This window comes from Furipterus horrens, unplaced genomic scaffold (assembly GCF_987537825.1).
Source record: "Furipterus horrens unplaced genomic scaffold, mFurHor1.1.pri manual_scaffold_9, whole genome shotgun sequence".
Lineage (NCBI taxonomy): Eukaryota > Metazoa > Chordata > Mammalia > Chiroptera > Furipteridae > Furipterus > Furipterus horrens.
The window spans coordinates 21,982,811-22,007,653 of NW_028327179.1; the positions used below are offsets into that span (position 1 = coordinate 21,982,811).

General features: G+C 34.9%; 1 protein-coding gene across 3 annotated transcripts in view; it reads left to right on the top strand.

Annotated features, from left to right (window-relative positions):
• The window catches only part of ETV1 (ETS variant transcription factor 1), an 86,537-nt gene that overhangs the window by 7,962 nt on the left and 53,732 nt on the right, over positions 1–24,843 (top strand). For all 3 annotated transcript variants that reach the window (XM_090287146.1, XM_090287145.1, XM_090287147.1), the window contains one exon: positions 4,135–4,188. In XM_090287146.1, coding sequence (XP_090143272.1) covers positions 4,135–4,188 — 54 coding nt within the window. The remainder of the gene's footprint in view (positions 1–4,134; positions 4,189–24,843) is intronic.

Sequence of the window (24,843 nt, forward strand, 5' to 3'; positions counted from 1 at the left end):
AGAAAAATAAGGCATTTTTTAAATGGCTTTTCTCTTTCGTTCCATCCTTTCATCTTTTTTCTTTGCCTTTTTCCGGCCTCCCTTTTTAGTTTTGTACATTTAAGTTTCTGTGACAAGTTGCCCTATGAAGTAGGATGGGTTAAATATAATAAATAAATGGATTTCATTTTGTAAACTTGTCATTTCTTTAAATGTGTACCTTAATGGATCTGAACTCTGTTTGAGATAGAGCAATAAAATTGTGTTTATATTGCAAGTTCAAGTTGACTTGCTTTAGCTCTCTAGAAGGGTGTGACATGAAAAGATTGTGGTTGGGCCACATGGCTGATGCTGGACTGTGTTTTTGTGAATGGAGGCAGAACTCCAGTTCTGCCTGCTTTTCTGGAGGAATTGCTGAGGAGATCAGCTGTCTCATTCACGGGCAGAAAGAATGACTCATACATCTTCCTCCTTGTTTGGCTCCAGGTCATTGTTACAGTGGATAGAACTGGTTTTAATTATATATTAACCCCTTTTATACTTGACATTTGTTTCGTTTGTAATTTTTCCACTTTTTTCCCCCTTGCTTTAAGAGAAAACCCACCAGGCGCCTAATGTATTTTTTAAAAAGTGGTTTTTTTTTTTTTTTCCCTTGCCTGCAGCCAACCTATTTAAATGCTCACCTTTTCCTAAGTAATGATTATTATTTTATTTGAAAGTTTGAAATACTCATAAAGGCAAACTATTTAAAAATTGCCTTCCTCCACGCTCCAGGGAATGTTAAGAAAGTATATTAAAATTAAACATGAGAGTTAGTGATTCTGTGACATGTGGGTCATGATTACTATTTTCTTCAGTTTCTTTATCATGATAAGTGTTGCTAGGTAGTAAAAAGAGAGAAAGAGAAAAACCAGTTTGGGATGATAATCTAGGTAAAGCAAATAGCTGGGAGTGCATACTCTCCTTTTAAAGCCGAAGTCCTGAGACTTGATGGCAACTTGTCTATTAATGCGCAATGATCTGATAGAGCTGCTCCAGCTATTACCAATAAAATCCACATGCTTAATCTCCTTGAAAGCCTTTTATTGGTCTTTTGATATATACTTTCCCCCTTCTCCTTTCCTACTTTTCCCATTCCTCTTTAATTATGGAGTGTGGGGAAACATTTTCATTCCTCCAAGGTGATTATTCCAAGCATAGTTTATAATAGATAGTTGAGGGGAAAATATATATATATATTTTTAGCTAGGCCTTTATTGTTAATTTTACGCTCTGGAGTTGGTATGACTTGTCACAAATTTTTAGGCAGCTCTTTAGTTTGCTGCTTCACAGAATTCCCGTGAATTGAGAGGGAAAACGGAACTGTATGCTAGGAGTGTGGCAGTACTCTGTCATATTTTCCTTGTCCAGCTCCAACTTATGTTTTTTGTTAACTGCTTTCCTTTTACTCTAACTTTAAATTAGAGGTAGACTTAAGCCTTTGTCTATTTAAGTAGCATGCTGCTTCATTTGGTCTATTCAGTTTCTGAAGATTAGCTTCTGTGAAAAATGTGAGTCATATGTTTTTTGTTAAAATTTTGTAATATGTTCAAGCATAAGTGTGAAGTATTTATTCATTATGTTAAAGAGTTAGAACAGGAATAGCAATTTTTATTCTTTTTACAAATTGCTAGTATGCAGCTATTTTCTGTGTATTTGTGAGATCTAACTTGTAGTTACTTCTACTCCTAAAGTTTTTCTTTGCATACATCCTGCAACACAGGCCACACAGTCATCAGAGAATTTTATGCCTTTCTGGAAGTGATATGTATCGTGGAGTTGCAATTTTTGTCTTATGATAGTAAGGGGGAAAAAGTCTGGCCTTTGGGACATTCATACCAGCATATTTAGTTACAAATATACTTTTGTTACTCAGCAGCTATTTATAACTATTCCTTTAAAGAGATATTATATTTTTATTAGGTTCTTGTAAATGTTGACTTTTTAAAATGATAATAATTACTGTAGTTGATAATGTTTTTACATCTCAATAGTTATGTGTGTTTAACTGTTAATTTAGAAGGAAAACCGAAACATGTGGATATGGTGGAAAAAAATATGTAGTGTCTGATTCTGTCTACCTGCTGGTATTTATTAGATATTGAAAGCCTTTTAAATTTTTGGTGTGGTGACTTATTTTGAAGGGGTTTATAATTTATGAGTCTATCAGAAAACGCAAGCCTAGTGCAATGCACGAAAAATGTTTATAGCTAAAAGAATGCTAATATACAAATTTTAGTTGTTATCTTTTTCCATGTCAAATGTAATTCATAGAAGTAAGGATATTAAACTTGCATTGTAAAGATTGAAGTAGGTTTGTTTTTTTTTTTTTTTTGTATGTGAAGTGGGAAAAAATGGGTGGGTTGTGGGAAGAAGAAAATAAGAAAATAACATTTCTTGAGTATCTGGTGTTTTCTTATATTTTATTTAGACTACTTCATTTAATCCTCACAAAAAATTCTCTTATCACTATTAAACAGATGAGTAAAATGGAGTTCAAAGAGGTTAAATAACATTACAGTTTACATAGCTAGCAAGTCATAAAACTATGATTTGAAGTTTGCCTGACTTAATTGGTTAGGTATCAGATATTAGTGGAATACGGGGGAAAACACTTCTTCAAATATAGCCTGAAAAAAGGGGCATGAGTTATAATTTGGAAAAAGTTCTTCATTTGTTTGGTTTCATTTTGTGGCAGAGGAGGAGGTTTGTATTTAATAAGCGTAAGTACTGGTGTACAGAAGAAAGTTGTTAAAAATGGATGTCAGATTGCCTATATTTTGATAATAGACAAGACTATCATTGGTTCTGTTCTCAATAATATAACAAATTTTATTTAGCCAAATAATTATGTTTTTTTAAATATATTATTAAGTAAGCAGGTATAAAGAACTTTAATTATATGTATGTTATAATGCTATTTTATTAGAATTTTTAAATACAGAATATTTTTATGTAGAGTTTTTCTTAACTCATTGCATTACCAACCCAAAACATTTACAACAGAGATGAGTTATTTTAATAAGCAGTCCCCCCATACAGAATAGGTTCTTTTTAAAAAATTGACATTTGTTTAAATATGACTTGATTGGATAAAAAGTTTTAGTATTAGATAACATTAGTAAAGTAATACTAACTAATCAGATCCCAGCTAAAATTAGTTAGGAAAGCAATCTAACTTCTGTCTTATGTAGTTTGTATGTGTGTGAGTATGCACATTTGCGTGCATGTGAAAACCTGTTTTTGTAATATTCTGTCAATTTGGAACAGGTTATTTTGATGTCTAAAGCAACCATGATGAAAATATTGTAGAAGTGAAAAAGTTTCCTTGTGTTTTGATTGTTGCTGAATGCGTCAAGTCCTTGCTATTTAGTAATTTTCCCCTTACTAAAAATAGGGAAGTTGTTTGGTATTAGGACTGATGAAATAGTGATATTCTTTTTGTTAATGCTAAATAGTCACCAGGAAAACATTTTTCATGAAATAATGGAGTTTATTTGTATTATTATGACCCTGGTCAATAAATTTTATAACATTTTATACTATAGAACCAAAATCAATGACAATCATATAAGAAACTTCGTTGCTTATTTTGGCTAAATTTAGGGCAAACATTTTAATTATGGTATTCTAATTTGCAATAGATGAAACATATCAAAATCAGACATTTCTATAAAGCAGAGGGCTGTGTGTGATAAATGCATATTATTGGAAAGAATTACGTGGTTTTTTTAAACAGGCTGTTTAAGCACTTGCAGTGGGTGAATTGGAATACCTTTTACTCCAAATATATACCTTTTACTTGCGAAAAGGGAACACTTCAGCTAATAGAAACTCTATAGCTTCTTTTATTTGGCATGTGTCTCTTCTATGTGGCAAGTGAAATTCAGAGGGACTGCCACCATTATATTTCTGACATACATGTTTTCCAGTTGACATCAGTGATCGCTTCTACTTCCCCTCCCAAGTATTGCTGTCAATGCCATTTTAAATAGGAGCTCATTGGCAGATAATAATAGATTTGATCTCATCCTAAAAAGATCTGACTTGACTTTCCTTATGTCTTGGCAGTCTTTCTGTTACTTAAAAAAAAATTATTTTTTTTTCCTCCTTCAGCTCAGGTACCTGACAACGATGAGCAGTTCGTGCCAGACTATCAGGCTGAAAGTTGTAAGTACTGTTTGACTCATCTCTTAACTTTTTCTCTTTCTTTATTCCTTCTTCCATTCTTTCTCCGTTCTTGCACTGCGTCGATGCCTTTTTAGCTTATACTCACGAGGTGATTTTATCTGTCACGTTGTCACATCAGCATGGATCCCTGTGTGATCTGAGCAGGGAGAGCTCCAAATAGGAGCTAGGGAAAACTGATTTGAACCAATAAAGATGCTCGTGTTCCCTGTGTTTGGTCAATATCCTTGGAGAAGAAGCAGGGGGAGATCCCTGAATGTGCCAAGTAGTTACGTCCGGTGTTCCAGTATGTTCGCAAGGAAAAGTCTGGATGCTGACGGGAGACGGTTACTAGTCAAAATCTATATGAGATTATTATTGTGTAACTTATAAAAATTCTAGGCCAAGCATTCATTGGCCTATTGTATTTTATTTCTATTTTTGCATGCATGAACTTTTGCCCACTCTGACTTCCTTATTAGCCTCATTTTCTGTTCCTGGTTGCAGGAACAGAAATGCGCAAGCAGCCGCTGGTTTCTTCATAGTCCTCCAGTGTTTCTTTCCTGGGGTCTTGCTGCAGGGCCTGACTGGCAGAGACTGGGCGCGCGTGGCTCCTGGGCCCTCCCTCCTGTAATTGCGGAGTGAGCACTTGGCCTGTGCAGACATGGTTGCCTCGGGGTTTACTTCTGATATTTATTCTGTGCCATTCTGGGGACTAACTGCAGCTATTGACCTGAGGTGCAAATAGGAAAGAAAAGGGTATAAATGCCATCTCGATTCTGAAACTGACCTAATACACTGCTGTTCTCTTAGCAGCATTTAAAGCTCTAACTTGTTTCATTTGACATTTTCACAGCAGGCAGTACCAACAGCAGCAAAGTAGGCTTAATGCCTTACAACTCACCAAACCCATATTTTCAAACCTAGTATCATAAATTTAATACAAATACCTATGCTACTTGAAGTAACAGGTGTTTTTAAGCCTTGTTTTTAGCTTTTAGGTTTGGTGTCTTCAATTTCCCAGGTGTCAAGAGTTGTTAAGAGCTTTCTTCCAGATTCTCTCCCATGTTAAATGTTTTAGTTCAACTTCACTAAAAAGCTTTTTTTCCTGTTATGGGAAAACAAACGTAACAGAAATTTGCCATTTTAACCATTTTTAAGTGTGCATTTCAGTGGCACTCACACTCTTATGTAAACATCAACAAGACTCATCTCCAGCACTTTCTCATGATTCCCTCCTGAAACTGTACTTACTAAAAAAAAATATCTCCTCGCCCGGCCCCTGCCACCCCCAGCCTCTGGTGACTGCTGTTCTATCAGCTTGATTTTTGGTATGAGAAGAGAATAGTTCTGCTTGATGTCTGAATATAATTATTAAATACTCGATTTCAAGAAACCTATACAGCAATGATTTAGGCCTTAATTAGAGGCTTTTAGAAACTCCCAGAAGGATGATAGCTAAGGATGAGGGCTAGGCAAGACCTCCCCTTCATTAAAGTGTGGGAAGAGAATGGTCACATTTCCAACATTTCCCTTCCTGCGGGGTTCTGAGCTCTTTCTAAAAAGCTAAACCTGTCATCTGTGTGGGAGAATTCATCTCATTGAGTCATTTTACATCTGAAGAAATTGGTAATGATTCCAACACTGTACCAAATGCTAGGGTAGAATAACTACCTTAAGGAAAAATTTTAACTCCTTTTTTTAATTGACCTCTTTTTAGTTATTTATTTTTATTTATTTCTTGTCATTGACTTTAGGGAGAGGGAAGGAGAGAAGGAGAGAGAGAAACATTGACTTGTTCCACTTATTTATGCGTTCATTGGTTGATTTCTGTTTGGGGATCAAATCCGCAACTTTGGCACATTGGGATGCTGCTCCAACCAACTGAGTAGCCTGCCCAGGGCTGATTGACCTGGTTTTAATTTTTTCTTATTTTTCAAGATATTGTGGCCTTGAACTTTTTTCTCTTGGTCACAGCGGTGTGACTATTTTTCTTTTCTCTTTTTACCCCTTTGATGTCTCTCTCTCTCACTGCACTCGTCTTCCTTACCTTCTCCTTCCTTGAGCCCTGTCCCCAAACCTTTCCTCCTGTTTTATGTACGTCATGTCTGCACAGCCCCATAGACCTGACTGTGACGACGGAAAACTGCGTGTCCTTACCATTCGATACCATGAAATGTGGCTAATGGGACTGAAGAAATGAATTTTGAAAACTGTTTAATTATCATGGCTTTATATAGACTTATGTGGCTACTGGCCCCTGCAGTGGCCAGTGCAGGTCTGTATACCTGTGTCTCCCGCCTTGTGATCTCCAGCCAGGTCTCCACTCCGCGTTGTCTATTGGGCTTCATCTCTGATCCGCCACTGGGTTCCTGTACAGTTAGAAAAATGCAGCACCTCCGCCCTCAGCGGAGTGTCTGCATAGAACGGCATTGGCCCGGCAACCCCAGTGTCCGGCGTGCTGCCCCAAAGACAGTTCGCGCCCAGCAAGGCCAGTGCTGACATCATTCTTTTCACTGACCAGCATCTCTTACTTCTGTTGCCTTTCTGAGTTGATGGCGTCGCCATCCAAGCTGAAAACCTTCAATTTATCCTCGGTCCTTCCACTTCTTTACCATTAACCTTAAATGGCTTACCAAGTTGTCGAGTCTGCCTTTCAACATTATCTTGATTTCATGACCTTACTTGTCTTTATGCGCTACCTTAGTTCACACCCACATTCTCTCTTGATGGAACTTGTGAATCTGCTTTTCAGTGGGCACCCCTGCCTTTCATTCTCCCACCTTGCAGTCCCTCTCTGCAAAGGCATTAACACACAGGACAAAGTGCTAATTTTTTAGCTGTACGAAACATTGTTCTATAACTTAGGCCTGGACTACTGTTTCAGTTTTAACTCCTGCCATCCCAGCACCTAGTCCCTCATTCTCTGAGTTCACGCCCTTCTAACCTTTCAGTTCTCCAAACAGAGCAAACTCTTTTATGCCCCTTTGCTTCTGCACATATCCATTTTGTTTTAACAGCTTTTACTTTTGTTTTGCAGTCTGGTTGAATCTCCTTCAAATCAACCTTGACCTCTTCTTTATCATCCTTAATCTGCAGAATTAAACTATAACATCGTGTCTCTTATGTTTATTATGTTGTAATATTTTAGATACATGTCTTTCTTTGATGATAAGACTGTGAACTTCTAGAGGATTAGGAACATGCCATATTCAGTATGGCTTGCATGTTCTAGAAGCACAATAAGTGAAATTGTATCATAATCACAATCAGCTTCTTAGTGCTTATTTTCTCCTAGGTGTTTTCAAAGTCTTAATTCCTTTCTTAAGGCGGAAACATATGATCATGCCTTAAAGCAATATATAGTCTCATTCTGGAAAAGTATGCCAAAACTGTGAATTTTTAACCAAACATTTTCAGAATGCTGAGATTTTATTTTACTTCAGTTAGTGAATATTTTCAGTTGAACAAATACGTCTCTGGAACTTCCGACTAGAACACCTGAATATAAATAAAATTTATAAACAAAGGTAAAAAGAAATCTAAAATAATCTAATAAAAAGAAAGTGGGGGTGTGTGTTATTTCAAGTTTTCACTGACATAAAGAACTATTGTTCAGATGATGGTGACCAGCTACTTTCGATTTTCATTCCGGACGGAAAAGACGGAAATGGTTTAAAATGAGGAATAGGGTATATAGCTAAGATTATAAGGAGGATTTCTGCATGGAGATGGTTATCGAATATTGGAACTGAAAGCTTATATTGTCTCCTACATACGCTATACAAATGTTTGATTCTCATCTGTCTGGGAATACTTAGTGGGGCAGAGGGGTCCTATCTGTAAGAATAGAAAGAAACTCCATTCCCCCTGTGTGGCCCTTCTATCAATTCTATGGGCTATCTTTTCAAATGTGAGTAATTAGATTTTCTTACATACCTCAATCAAATAAAATGCTTCTGTTTTTGCCTTTATTGCTTTAGTCCTTTGGTAAATGTAGGACTAGGAGAATAATTCTGCTCAACACTGGATTATAGAACATATGTTTGACTGTAACATAGTTAAATATATGTCAAATACTAGAGAATTAAGCATTCAGAAATTGTGAAATTTCAGTTAGGTACTCTCTAAAAACATTCTCAAGAATTCTTTTTTATTTTTTTAATTTAAAAAGCATATCAGTTGAAAATCTAGAATCTTAAGGATGCACACGATAGCTTGCTAACCTTGGAAAAATGCTGATTTTTTAGAGCACACATACAGGGACTTAAAAACATGAAAACAAGCAAGCTCCCTATAGTATATGAATGAAGGCTGAGAGACATGATTACGTGATTCTTAACAAATTGTTTCTTACAAACAAATCTTTTCAGATAGCAGCCACTCTGCTGGAAAAAAGAAAAAGAATTTTTTTTAAAAATATGCTTTAGTCCAGAGGAAGTAGCATTATCTCTCTTCAGAAAAGAGAATTTAAAAAGTATTTAGGACATAGCTGAGTGTTATTTTTCCGTAGTACATACAAATTTATATACAAACTGATGTTTTCTAAATCTTGTTTTAAATTTAATACATCAATAAGCTTATATTTTAAGTGATATACTTCAAATTTAGTTACATCACTACTCTCTTTAAATCTACCACCTCTCATTTCTTCATTACAAAGTTATGTGTTATCATTTTTCTAACTAGTTTGTTTCCATTTTTTTCTGTTGGTTCCTTTGGGTGAAATTTTCACGTAACTGTTGATGTTCACATTTTCATGGGGCATCCTTCCAGGACTGTCCCAGAAGTATAGCCAACATTCTGGAATGCAAGTTAATGAGAATAATGTCATTAAAGAAATAATAACCTCCACTGTAATATATTTATGGAATTAAATATTTAAAAAGTTTGCAAATTTCTATACTTTAACTGAAATTTGTGATATATCCCTGGTGACCCATCTGAAAATAATCAAGACAAATTGGTGTGTGTGGGGACTCTAGCTGTTTCAAGCCACTATTTCATGGGTGACACTTTGTTCAAGTAAATAAAAGTCATTGCTATGTTTCATTTTCTTAGGCATTTTTTAAAAAGAATAGTACTTAGGGTCTTTTTTAAGAGTGAGGTGGGAAAAATAAGTTACTATCACAAATCTGCTCCCGAAAAAGCTGAAGTAGCACAGGTCTATGCAGACCCTGATGGAATAATTTCTTTTATATTAACAGGACTTGCCCCAGAGAGGAAAGTTCCACTTATGGTTTGTGTTTCTTAGTTTTCTGCCTTTTGACTAAACTACCTTCCTGCACTCTGTTCCTTTCTACACATATGAGTACTTTATAAATGTTTACGTTTCAGTACTAATTTTGAAACCTTTCTTGCCTGATTAAATTTTTGGATATGACTGGCCAGAAAGACCTTGTCTTTTATTTCTCTGATTGTTTATGTCAGAAAGTGAATACACAAAGAAGAATTTCATTTCTGGGATTTGAGAACATGAATTTGTTACTGTGTTTTGTTTCCTTTAAAAAAAATTCTTTTGAAGAATATTTAAACATGTCACTGTAGTCAGACTCATCCATTCAAGGACGAATTATCTCCTGCCTTCCTCAGCTGAGAGAGTATGCCTGAGATTTCATCAATAATCAGTTTTTTAAGGTTCTGTCCTTTGGTATGTTTCCTTTATTGTTCTGGTTGTTTTTGGTTGGTTTGTTACTTTGATTTTTTTTTTTTCTTTTCTTTTTTGGTCTATTTCACAATTTAAAGAAATATATTCATGGAGTCAGAAAACAAAAAAACAAAAACAAAAACCCACAAATAAGATCATTCTCCATTCCACACAGTCCTATTCTCTAGACAAAGCCACTGTTTTCCCTTTTTAATTGTCCCGTATGCTACGTAATACTACAACAAATTGATTGATTAGTTTTTATATTTTATCTGTTGCCCTGGTCAGGTAGAGAAGCATTTTAGATAAGGTTTAATTATTTTCCTGAAAGTAATCAGCTATGTAATTGTACGTGAGTCCCATAACCGTACTCACTCTTGAGTATGAATAGGAATCATTTGAGAAGCTTGTTCAAATGCAGCTTCATGTTCCCAATCCTGCTAGAGTTTAACTTCTTAGGTTGCAAATTGGGCTCCTGAATATCTAAGGAACTGTTAGATGATTCTGATGCTGGTATTCCATGGAGCACAGTTTAAATGTTTTGCCTAGTCTGCTCATTTACTCATTTGTAGAATAAAGACGGCAATGTCTCTCTTTTGCGGTTAAGTTGTATGATAAGATGCTGCTATTCTTAGACATGTGCAATTCATTATGCTAGATAGAGTTTCTGAAATTTTTCTATAAGTAATATATTGTCATGTCATTATTTAAATATACCAGGAAATTAAAAACGAAGTTTATGTAAAAATAGTTTCTTAATTTTTGTCACCTTTGCGAGAGTTATTTGTATTTTCCAGTTCCAAAGATTATTTTCCTACGTGTTTTCTCTTACCTGATGCTATGAGAACGTCACTGCGGACTGTTGCTGTCTGACCAACTAGAATCAATTCTAGTTTAGAAAGACAGCTAGTAAATTGAGTCTTGGCAACGCCGGTTAGAGTCAAGCGCTGTGGGCCCCGCCCTGTTCCAGGTGCATCCAGAATGGGAGTCTGGTCTTCGGAGAGTTTGCCCTCCTGTGTGTGGTACACATCTGCCCAGACCTGTCACAGAGTCAGCGGCTGCCTTTTCAGCAAACCAAACATTTTAGTGTAGTGCTTGATTGTGTCACAAGCAACATATTTTTCAAATCAAAATAGAACCCCAGTGGGGGGAAAAAAAACTACATCTTGCAAGAAATTTTGTTTTAGATCATCTACCAGGAATCCATCAAATTCAACCGAAGAAACAAAGTCTAACTTACAAACCTTGGGCGTCAGTGAACCTTGATTTACTTCTGACGAGGAAACAGTCTCTCGGGTCCAGGACACATTATGATTTCTTGTGACACTTTTTCCATACTCAGGAAAAAAAGGATAACCTCTAAGTATGGTGAATTCTTGCTCATATTTAAAAATGGACTTTAGGAAAAACATATGGGGAGATAGAAATTATTATAAAGTACAATATACTTATAGCTAGAAAAATGACATTAATTTTAATGAAGTCTGTTCTTGTAGATCCTGACAAAATTTTAGTTTTACTAGTTCATTCTCCCTCAGGTAGATAGTTCAGATGTAACATTCAAGTGAAAACCAAAAAAAAAACAAAAAACAAAAAACAAAGCAGAGCAAACCCTCCCTGCACGTCTGGAGTTTGTTGTTCCATTTATAGCTGAAAGCTAAAATTATATATATTTCAACCTAAGTTTTTAGCTTTTCCTCTCCTATTTTATTTACCCTCTTTAATTTTCCCTTTAGAAAAACAAATTATCCTACAAATTGCCTTCAGAAACATGCTCAAAGGAAGTATGTCAACAAATACTTTCCACTCACCCCGACTATAATTAGTAACGAATTATTTTGAGAAAAGTGATCTGTGCCACTATGGTTGAACTTTACTCAGTATTAAATAAGCATACTGTTATGCAGTAACTGGTCTTAGTCTAATAGCCAAACAGTATGTGATGGAAAATTAGGTAAGGAATGGAGGTGGAAAACTATTTGCAGAACCAAATATTCTTTGTTCTGGTGTTTTAATATATACACATACACTCTATGTACAGTGATGAGTAAAAGTTTTTGCAAATAAAGCCAAAGCAGTCATGAAAATAAGTACCTTTAGGGGCCACCATTTCATAGAATATGTAAATTTCATGCAATAAGATGTAAAGAAGAAAATATCTGAACTGAACTGATTATTTATTCTTTATTTATTCTTTAGTGTCTTTACGAGTTTTAAATCACTCTTCCCCACTTTTTTCTTTTATAACATTGAAAATGTACTTGATGTGCACAGCACATATTTGCTTCTGTCTGTTATTGAATTTTCTCCTAATGAGAGTTTGTGCTGTGTCTCCCTAAGTAAAAATGGTTGGTTAAATGTGATTTTTTAAAAGTCTAATGAATTATATGCTTCAACAACTACTGCTTGCATTTGACATTAGCTGAGGGGGATGTTAACTCAAAAAATCAATTATTGACAGTTTATCAGGGATTAAAAGTCCTGCTTATACAATATCTCATTAAACATTAAAAGTAAGTTGGTGTAATCATTTTGTATGCAGTCTCATCTGAATATTATTTAAATCTAAGGCTTAGCAAAGACGTTCATTTTGCTATAGAAGCCACATTGTTAAACTATTCAGAGTTTTGTTTTTTTTTTGGCTTTGCAGTCCTGTTAGGAGTGATGCTTTTAGGTCCCTAAAAGGAGGCTTGACTTGTGATTGTTCCTTTGTTTATGTCTTAATGTAGGGAAATATTTTATTCATATTTCTTTTTGCAAAGCTGGAATACTTGTTTTCTTAGCAATGTGAGCCATGTCTGTTATGTTCATTTTTTTATGATTTAAAATAGGAAAAATAAATCTTAACAGTGTAACAATTCTTGTTCTACTTGAGACTTATTTAATCTTTTTATTGATACATATTACTACACTAAAGCACTACACTAAAATGTTTGTGTATATGTGTTGTGTAAATGTTTTGAGGATGCTAAATAAGTAGGTGTATAAGACTCTTAAGAGTTTATTTAGTCAACAGATACCTTTTGAGCCTCTTATGTGTCATGCTGCCTCTAGGCATGGTGATGCCCTGGTGGACAAGTTAGAAAAATACCTCTGCTCTCATGACACATACATTCTTTTCTGTGAGTAACTGATAGTCATAGTCATCCCGGGTCAAGGGATGAGAACTTGTATAAGTGGCAGAGTGTATGCATAATCATTGTATATTCAGATGCTAATCAATTACATTCTGAAGAACTTGTGCTGTTTAAAAAGTTTTATGTTAATTTCCACACAAAAAAACAATGCTCAGGGGCATGGCCACCTAGTGCATGACTCTCAGTGTCTGCGTTCACACCCCTTTAGCCTAGGCTTTAACTCCTGTGTTGGGAAGTAGGATGACTATCTTTATGGCCTTTAAAAAATTATATGCTCTAATGATTATTATATATAGAGCATTGACCTACTCTACGTTTTAAGATTATACTAATTCTTTAAGATTCAGGTCAGATGCCATTACTCCTTGATTATTTTATTCAGAATTAATTATTTCTGTGTGCTCATAAGTGCTTCATATGTGTCTCAATTTTAATGCTATTTCAGTTGGCTTGTAGAAGATGCATCATGTCCTACTTGTGCTTGTATAATTCATGTGGTATTCAGTGGATATTGAATGAATTGCTCATGGGGTTTTTAGAATCTTTAAAAAAAATAATCAGGAACAGGCGGCTTAAGTTGTTTGACATCTAATGCACATATCTGCTTTTATTTTCCCATGTTTCATATTTCTTTGAGGAATAATGGAAAGCTTTTTGCATTTATGTAACATCAGAGCTCAGAATCAGTGATCAGATTAGGGCTCTCTAGTAAATATTGTTTGAGATTCTCAGTACATTTCTTAGTAATCCCTATTTAGCACAAATAGCCTGAGATAACTTGGTATTGTTCTCATTTCATATAGAGAGAATTCTAGGGCATAAAACAATCAGGTAACTAAGGGTTTGTCAGAAAAAAGGACTTGTTGGAGCTAATAGTTGTAGAGAAACAAAAACAAGAGAACTTGGTATTGGGGAACTATGTCAATTCTCATCTAGGCAGCATGGCTTCTCTTTCCCTGCCTCAAAGATTTTATCTTACATGTCCAGAACCTGAAAGATTTATAACAATGCTGTATATTTTCATGTTGTTTACATGCAGTTTTTGACCTCAGAAACATTTTAGACATGGCACATTTTCCTCACTGTAGGAGAAGATTTGTCTGGAAGGTTAAGACAGTCGTAGTAGCAGCAGAAGTATTAGTAGAGTACTGGTTGCTATTCAGAGCAGTAGTAGTCACGGAAATTCCTTAGCTGTAGATTGAAGAAACATTATAGATTAATGATATCAAAACTTTATTTTAAAGATGGCAAAGAGAAATTCATTAAGCTTATTGGGCTGTCCCTGATTTTAAAGGAAAGATTGTATGATCTTGTACAAAGGGAAAATAGCAAATAAGAATTATATGAACCTAGATACGGTCAGTTATTAGTGACCTTTTATTTATCAAAATCTATTTGTAATACTGAAATAAGATATTTTTCAATCACTTTCTCATTAAAGGACCTTTAAACTCTGCTGCCTCACTAGCACAAATATACATATATTTGTTGAATGAAGGAATGAATCAGTTTGATATATCTTTTTAAAATTCTTTTTAAGAGATTTTATTTATTTTTTAGGGAGAAGGGGAGGGAGGGAGAAAAAGAGGGAGAGAAGCATTGATGTGTGAGTGAAACATCAATCGGCTGCCTCTCACAGGCCCTCAACTGGGAACCTGGCCTGCAACTCAGGCGTGTGCCCTGACTAGGAACTGAACAGGCACATTTTGGTTCGCAGGTCGGCACTCCATCCAGTGAGCTTCACCTGCTAAGCAGTTTGATACATCTTTATGCCAGGCTTTTATTTTTCTACTTTACCAATTTTTGTGTATTTCTACGTAATTCTTAGATGACCATTATTTCATTTTTTTTACATTAAGTATGATCAGGTTGTATAAATCAGTACAAAATTCTGGATAAATTTTGATCAGAGAGAACTGTGTTTTCCCCTTTGTCTGCTTTCGCCCTGAACTTTTCAATACTGACATTTAGTTCTTAATCATTAGATTCTTTGCTTAGATTTTCTTCCAGCCACAGAGTTGTCAGCAAAAGTTCTGTCAAATGCTGTCAAGGGCACCAGACTTGGTTAAAAATGACTCATTCCTATCAAGATGTATGGATAACTTGGAAGTAAACCTTTTAATAGCATTAGCTTTTCCTTTGAAATGGCGGTCATGCTGTGAAATGAACTTTCACTGCTGTTTGAGGCAGTTTTTCTTTTTCCTTCTCCACACAACAGCCTTATTATGTTGATTTGATTTGACTCTCCTCCTTGGCACTGGGGCTAGAATGTCAGGTGACACAGTTGTCTCAACTCACGGGACTGCAGGGAAAGCCAAGTAACTGGATGTCACTGCTGTGGTTTTCAGGGTGTTTTTGCCTTCCTGAGTCTCTCCTCATTCTTGTTTTCTTCTAGGATAATCAAACTCTGTTTTCCTTTTGGAAAGCTCTACTGTCATTCACTGTTATACTGTAGATTAAAGGCTGGTGCATTAGAAGGTCATCAGCTAATCAATAAATTTCAGTCATCCCATCTTGTGATAAAGCTGTTCCATTGATCAAAGTGGACATTTAGGCCCCCGGCTTTTAAATGGCAGTTTCTGAAGGTTTGGATAATGTCCTTATGGAACATATAGACCTATCCTCTAATGTACATTTAGAGGTAGTTGTATGAATTTATGTGTGTGATGTACACATAAGCAGGTCCACATACAGAGATGGCTTCATCTGTATTTTATTTAAAATAATGATTTTTCGCTTAACATTTTTGTCTAATTCTAATTGTCAGCAAACCTTTCTGTCCCTAACTATTTAAACCTTATTTTGTTAGGAATAGTATTAAAAATGCCTCCAAATCCCTAATGTAAAATTTCAATAATTGTAAGCATAATGAAATAGGCATAACTGCTCTGATTATGGTAATAGAAAAAATTTCTTATTTTCCTATTAATTTTATAGTTCCATGGGTGATAGTTTTAGAATCTGAAGATTTGGCATCTTTATTTTGGTAAAATGCAGCTTGCTCTTTTGGTTAAATTTCTACAATGGATTATTTTTCCATAATGAAAAATAAGTTTAACTGACAAACATTCATAATGCCAGGCATTGTGCAAGATGAATGATAAAAACGGTACTAAGGATGATACTGATCCCTTATGTTTGTTTAGCAATTTAGAATTCCTAGTTCACTTTCACATCCCACAGCTCATTTGCTTCTCACAGAGGCCCCGGGATGTAGGCAGGGCAGGCGAGGCTCATACAGGTTTACAGCGATTCCCAAAGTCTCCCAGGTAGTGAACGGTAGAACCAAGAGAGCTCATTGCATTTTCTCTTTGCTAAGATTATACAAGTGAATAAAATACACCTAACTTTTTTGCCATACGCCTGTACACACACGTTTGTATATTTGTGTAACATAATAAGTTATAGAAAATGGAGAACTTCAAACATATTCCTTACTATTTATAGCATTCTTCTAATTTATACGTTATTGTACAAAACAACACCTCTGGAAAGCAAGGGTGGAGTAGACAGCTCTCTAAGAGCCCTGTTACTCTATGAAAATTTTCATTCTCATGCTTTGAATTGTAGAAGTGTGTGTGCATGAACCTTCAACTTCAGGAATCCTGAACTTTTGCTTAACAAAATTATAATGCTCTCAAAAGAAGGTTTTTAAATTTTGTTTTGGGACACTTTATCTTTGGACATTGTATAATTTGGCCAGAAAGATTTGCTACTATAATACTGAAATTGACTGAACACTGCTTTTGGCATTTCGTCTAAAGCTACTTTTAAAAAATCTAATCATGCTATTTTATAGTATTAACGTTGCAGAAACTAAAGCCATGTAATATAAACATTCTGTGGTTCTTTCAGGGGACTGGATAAAGTGCATTGCATAAGAGCAAAGTATTAGACTTAGTACAACTGGGTTCACATTTCTGCTGTTTACTAGGTGTGTGACCTTTTATAAGCAAGTTAAGATCATTGTGCCTCAGTTTCCTTCTGCTTGAAAAAGGAATGATAATGTTACCTACCTCTAGGGCAACAAGTTTCAATCTGTGCGCTGCAAGAATTTTTGAAACATGCAATACCTGGCTATTTAGTAAGTAACACTGATCTCTTTTCCTTAGATTGTCAAAAAAAAAAAAAAAGGACAACAGCTAACATAACAATAGCCATTCGTTGTGAATGTCCTGTCTTGAACCATAAATATGTAGGTCATCTTACTGATCACATTGCATAATAAGATTGCAGCTTATTGGATAATTCTGGTTAATTCTTGGTACCAGAAATCCTTATATACAAGTATAGACATCTGATTTTCTAAAAAGTCACTTTGGAGCAAAAATGGGAGGTAATTACCATTATTACTTTTTGTAAAGCAATCAAATTTATACTTTTTTGTCAGACTGGCAAAAAATATATTTTTTGGTGTGTTGCAGAATTTTAGTAATTAGTTTTATGTGTGCCATGAGATGAAAAAGGTTGAAAATCACTGCTCTAGGGTAATTTAAGTATTACCGTAACTTTTATATGTTTATATAAAATATATATGTCTGGCATATAGAAAGCACTACATATAAGCTTTTATTCTATCTTTACACAAGTATATATGAAATGTACACAATACATAATTCATATTGTAATGTATCATAAATGCATTCATTTTGGTCGACTTAACTTTCTGTGTTGTTTTTGTTTGTTTGGTTATTTTTACCATGCTCAGGAATTGTATCTACTGGGGTCAACTTATAGGCTGTATCTACACATACTGTAAAATAGCTATAAGAATAATTTGTCATTTTACTGTTGACCATGCTAACCAGTTTGGTGCATATCTACAGTGATAATATCAGAAGACATTCAGAATTGTTATTTGTTCAAAGCAGCTGTCATTTTGACAGTAAGGATTTGTGAGCAGAAAGTTGAGCTGGAAATATTTGATATTTGGAGTACAGGCCTTGTTATAGAATCAGTTAACAGCTTATGTTTAAGATTATGGGTTATGAATTCTGGTTGATCAAGAACACCCTAATTTGTGGTTCTAGCAAAATTGCCTGCGTCTTCAATGTTTTTGTTGATTTTGAAGCTGATGTGTTCATTGAAAGGCAAAAAAGTGTTGATTTTTCAATTAAGATGTAACCTTTACAATGCAAAGCAATAATAATTATAGTGTTCATTCATCCTGAAGAAAAAATTTCACCAGTTAAATAGCAATAATCAAGATGAGAACTATATTAGAAGGGTGCTAATTTTATGATCATCTCTTATTTAAATAATAAAAATTAATCCGCGGGACTTTGCTGTAACACTACTTGCAATGAAATTGTATTCAGCTTTAGATATAGCCTCTGGAAGCTCATTTAAAAGTAATTGGCTGCTTAAATTGTGAATGACCTAAGATCATCCTTATAAAATAGCTACTACTCCAGTGAATCAATTATTAGGCAGTGGCCAAGCTTCTACCAGACTGGATATGTTTGACCGAACAATTGGACTCTGCATGCTAAATTTAAGAAAAGTAAATTTTAACTGTACCTAAAACAACAACAAAAAATACTAGGATTACTAACATCAGAGAATTGTTCAGCACTGAAGTAAAGATCTTAAAGTGGCTATAACCACATCAGCTGTGGAGTCCAATAGGTCTAGGTTCAAATCTTAGTTCCCCAATTAATCATATTTGTGAACTTGGGCTAATTTTTTGATGCCTTTAAGCTTTGTAAGTAAAAGGGGAAAGTAAATGGGTTGATATAATGATTAAATGAGATATTTTATGTCAAGATTTTGGGACATAGGTTAGTATTTGATAAGTCAATAGCTTTACAGATGTAAGACACTATCAATATCTATTTAATATGTACTGTTTTGAGACCACAAGATTTTATAAGCTACAGTTACAGTTTCAGAATAGCAATGCCAATAATGCAGTTAAAAATAATTCAAAATGATTGTATTTGATTGCCCTAGCTGTGAAAAGATTGTTTTTTGGTACCATTCCTGCTACCTACTACATGCTGGTAGTATATCATCCCTAGATAGATAAATGAATAGATTATTCTCCATAAAGTAAAGTCACTCTCCTTTCCATTATGCTCCATTACCAACCCAGGAGGAGGAAACTCTACAGATAAAGCAGCATATACATTACAAATTTGTGGAAGACCTTGTTCTTTCTGGTTTGCATGGCGGTTGTCTGTGCACATGCTTTTAAGTATTTCCTTTAAAAGGGTATAAACACTGTATTCATGCCTACCAATTAGGGAAAAAGATGGTTTGACTGACCAACCATTTTTTAAACCAAGGCTTAGAGTCATTTTATTTTAGGTATTGTACATAGTTATATTGTCAAGATAAATATAGACAAATATTTAAGTATTTATTTACATAGGATAAACTTTGTATGCAAAAAAATATGTAACAAGAAAAAGACCCATGATCTCTGTCTTCAAATAGCTTACTAGGAAGCTTGGAAGAAGAAGAGGAAATCATGCTGGGATAGTTCAACTCTAGTGGGGAGAGGACTTAACATAGCAGCCTAGAGGACAGGTTCTGGAGTCCTACTAGTTAGCACTGTGCCCGTCTTATCCTTTTTAGCTGGCTGACCTTGGTGAGTCACTTAATCTCCCAGCTCGCAAAGGGGCTCCCAGTAAGAAGTATGTAGTCGATGTGGAACAAGGAAATAATTCAGGGCATTTATAATTATTAACACCATTGCTGTTATAATGTTAATTAAAAATTCTATGACTACAACTTAAATGAATGTTATATTTTATAGTTTTTTTTTTTTTTGACTAAGAGGTCAGTGTAGATTGGAATAGTTGGGAATGGCTTCAGGAAGAAAATGAGACGTGACCTGGAAGTAGAAACCCAGGCTCATGAAATAATTAGGAATGAAATGGACCTAGAGATGATCCTCCACAAATGGACAGGAGTAGCTAATACGTGCATAGTGTTCACTGTGTGCTAGGTGCTCTTTTAAGCACTTTCTGTATACCTTTATGTATCCAGTCTTCACAATAACCTTACTTAGTGGGAACTATTACCTTCTTTTTGTCAGATGAGACAGTCGAGGCAGAGTAGTTCAATGGTTTGTTTCTGGTCACACAGTGACCCAGTTGTGGACCTGAATCTAGAAGTTACACTCTAACCACGATCCTTCACTGTTTTAGGTAGAGCTGTGTGCTAACATTAGATATGGTGGTCAAGTAGTTAGTTCCCAAGTAATGGCAGAAGTGGGACTTAAATCTTTCTTGGCACCTAATTTTCACTGCTTTTGTATTTACTACACTTTGTTTGGCTCTTCAGGATTTGTGGGGTTTACCCAGTGATGAAGGGAGGCTGGGAAGGGAGAGGAAACCAGGTGTTAAGTGCTCTGAAGTAGGCAGGAGCATTTCCTGTCCCCAGCTAGAGGCAGCGTTTGGAGATAGGTGTGCATTGGCCAGTGCTAGAGATGAAGTTTGAAAGGTCAAAGTCGGTCAAATTTTGTGTCTGCAAAAGTCAATCAAGTGTATTTGGAATTTATTCCTAAGCATAAATGCCACAGCTAGGAAATTTCTGAGTATGAAAAATTAAATCTCACATTATTGAGGAAGGGACATAACATAATTTTTGTAAAGGTGTTTTAGCATATAGACACACTGTAATAAACCATATTTGAAACAGATACTCACTGCCCTGGCCGGGGTGGCTTGGTGAATTAAGTGCCAACCTGCAAACAGAAAGGTCACTGGTTCGATTCCCAGTCAAGGTACATGCCCGGGTTATGGGCCACATCTCTGGTTGGGGGCATGCTAGAGGTAGCCAATTGATGTTTCTCTCCCTCCTTTCCTTTCTTCCTCTCTCTCTACAAAAAAATAAGGAAATAGAAATAAAATCTTTAGAAAAAACAAATACTTAACTAAATAATGTGTAAGTATCAGAAATCATAATATGTCAGTGGAATCTAATGTGATAATTCCAAGAAATGTGCACTGGCTAAGAATTTATGCATGCCTTGTAAGGGAAGAGGAGAATCAAGGACTTAATGTTTATCCTTATCCACACCCTCAATTTACAAAGCTCTTATTAACTTCAAAGGGGCAAGGAGGGTCATGCAAACCAGGCCTATTATGTTTATGATCATACAGTTGTTTTGCAGGTGGTATCCATGTGTTTCTCCAAAGCTCATCTTTTCTATTTGCACACATGGGAGGAGAGCAAAGCACTCTTTTATCTTCATAATTCTCTAGTTTCTTGGAACGATCTGTTACAAAGGAGGTCTGTTTAAATCTTCTTTGCTTAAGTGCTAATCTAAGCTGCTGAATATATCAGCTGGCTACAGTATTTGACACTCCTAATAGTCACCTTACACCTGGAGTTACAGCAGACTCATTGGCAGAGCTCCATGTTCTGAAGAATTAGATTATATTTTAGAATATAAAATACAACAGAATTAGAAAAAAGAAACCCATTCCACACCTGAGTTTCCTACACTGTTGTGTTGGTAAACCATTAAGGGGCTGGTAAAAATTGCTGTTTGTCGTCATTGTGAATCATCCTCTTTCATCACAGAGTTCCAGAAAAATGAGTATTCCTGTATAATCTGTCATCTATAGGTAATATCATAATATCTGTGCATTCATGTAAGCATACTATTCACATCTAAGAGTTTCAAGAAGTTAAGTTTAAATAGGTACTTTAGGTGGACGTAGCAGAAAATATAGTTTTGACAGTTCAAAAGAAAGAATGCATGGAGTGTTCAAATCTACCACCTCACTTAAAAGTAGAGAACCACTTCAATACACATTACATCACAAGTTTTCTTCATCCTAAACTTTTAAAAACCTGTAGGGATATGTAATGCTATTATTTAAGTAAAATTCACATGAAAAATAAATGCAGAATTTATATCCCAGTCAGTGCATCTATGTATTATAAGTAACATGAAGGCTTGCATTGTGCAAGGATTAGTATGATTTGATATGTATTTTGATGTTACCACAAAATGCTCTGCTTTAAGATAAAAGAAAAAAGATTTGTAATCTTCCAATATTATTGCTGTGCTGAAATCTTCTATTTGCAGTAACACTTGTGCAACACTGTTACCCAGGTATGCTCTACATTTTATATTTAATGTGATCATTAATTTCCCCTTACTTGCAGTTCACAAGTCGAAGTAAAAAGATATACATTGGAATGTTGCCATGACGCTAGTACTACAGAGTCAAACTTAGTAACTGAGGACACGTCTCGGTTCCCATCAGACAGGGTATCCCTGTCCTTGAAGAATCAGAATGATCTTACTCTGGAGCTTTCCTCTATAATGTAGTTTCAGGGGTGCACTTGGGGAACAGTGCAATTGGAAGGCTCAACAGGAGGGGAAAAAAGAAAAAGAAACAGACATCCTTTGAACTAGCGGCTAGGAAGTTATCAATACATTAAAACTGTAACATGTAAAACAAATTTTTAAGGATAATTTTTTACACATTTAGAAACTTCTGGAATACTGTAAATAGGATGAAAATTGAGAAAACTTCTTAGGTTATAAGTATATATAACTAAAGAATAATTGCATCATACTTGATTTTTCATTTTCAGCTGTTTTAACAATTATCTACATCATATCAACTAAGTCAAATATGTTGTTACTTCATTTGAATCTTAATATAATTTGGGCTGCAGGGTATAGAAACCACATTTAACAGGTTGTATATCTGTGATTAAAGTACTTCAAAATAGCTCTCGCTGTAAAGATTTGTGAAGGTAAACAAGAGTCATCTTCTTAAACTCCTTATGAAATACTGTAATCTGACTTCATTCAGGATTAATGTTTATGATATACCAATGAAAAATTTTAAATGTGTCCCTGTAGAAAAACAAAAACATTTTAATCTAACATATTACACATTATAAAAAATAAGTTTATATTTAAAGGAAACAATCTATTCAAAGTGAATATGTGAAGATCATAAAATTACTTTAAAAATGCTAATATAATTCCAGTAAGTTTTCTTGGGATTGTGTCTTTTAGTTATGGAAATGTGATATGTATACACTGATCACACACACAGTAAAATCACTTCCTTATGCAATTTATCCTACATGGTAACTTTTGACTATATTTTATGGCCGTGGTTAAGCCTATCCAAGGCTCTTTTGGCTGTTATTCTTTGTCAGTGTTCAGTTTATTTGCTTCTTGTTTAATTGGTGAAGCCTGGGCTTGTGTCAGAAGAGACTTTGTATTTCATTGTTCTGAAGTCATTCTTGTGTTATCAGTGTTTCTTTTTTTCTTCTAATTTTTAAAAATATCAGAGAGAGAGAGAGATAAATATTGTTGTTCTACTTATTTATGCATTCATTCATTGATTCTTGTATGTGCCCTTACCAGGGATTGAACCCACAACCTTGACATATTGGGACAATGCTATAACCAACTGAGCTACCTGGCCAGTATTTATTGTTAAGAAATGACAAAATGGCTTGATTGGCATCTGAAGGTGTGCTGGTAAGATTGTAACAGTTTAGGAAGCAAACAGTGCTATACTTAGCTGTGAGCCTTAACATTTTAATTAAGAGTCTCATGTATTTTTATAAGGAATTTTGGCCAATATCAATATTATCTGCTGTATGAAGAATAGTGTACTTTGAAAAATGTTTCCATATAATAATGGTAACTTTTTTTCCTTCGCGAAGGCTGTTTTGGGATTAAAAACTGTGGCACCCAAATCATAGGTTCTTTTTGTTTGTTTGTTTTACTTTCATTTCTCGTGCATCTCCAGTTTCATTTTGAGGGAATTTAAATCTGATAGAGTTAAATGAATATTTTTCCTGATGAGCAAAATACTTTGGATAAAAGTTTTTCTGTAAGAGAAGTGATTCCTCATGGAAACACCTGTAATATACATTAAATTAAAGATTACAAGCCATTTATAAGGAAAATCTTTAAATTTATTTTGGGGAAGAAATTATAAAATTATTGGGCCAAATTATTAGTTTGTTTAAATAAAATGTGTTTGCAGGATTTACCCTAGCTAGTATTAATAGCGGTAACAATTGAGGCCAGGTGACAGATAAATTTCCTTTTAAGAAGGTGTTTATTGTCAGAAAAATTTCAAAGTTTCCTTTGTAATTACTCTGTCTTTGTTATTTTGGCAGCATGTAAAGTTTTATTGGCACTTACTGAAAGGTACTTTTTTTTTACCTAGCCAGCTGGCTTTCTTTTTTTAGGCAAACTTTTCTAGCTCTGGTATTAAGAACATATTTTCAACTTTGATTGTCTACGAATGGGGTCTTTTTGAACAAGGAGCCAAGTGGCTAATAATGTCTGAGTTGACGTCAATCATGTTTTTAGTAGAGTGGCCTCAGAATGCACAGGTGTATTCAGCCATGTGAGTGTTGCTTCATACTCATCCTGGGTATTATATCGGTGCTAAAATGGTCAATTGAAGACCGTACAAATTATAGTCTCTTTTCACAGACAGCCTGGGGAAAAAAAGTATGTTGAAATTCTGAATCAAAAGTCAGGATTCTCTAACTTGAAAGAAAATAGAATTTTTCGAGCAGTACAGGATCACCAAATCAAAACAGAAAGATCCTTTTTAGGGGTAAATATTAAAACAAGTAAAAGGCAAACATTTGAAGAAATGGACCAGTAGGATTTTGTTAAGACTTGTGAGTATGCTATATAGGTTTGCTGTTTAGTGGTCTTGCCTGTCGGCCACGTATCATTTCTCTTTCATCTCGGTTTATTTAAAGACTTCAAGATCATGCTAATGCATTGAGCTGAATTCTAAATTTCAAATTATACTGCTCTAGTTTTGAAGACCACAGGAATAAATTCATTTAAGGCAAGTATCTACATCACTAAATACTTACTTCATTGTTTTAAAAATAATACTGGAGAAAATGGTT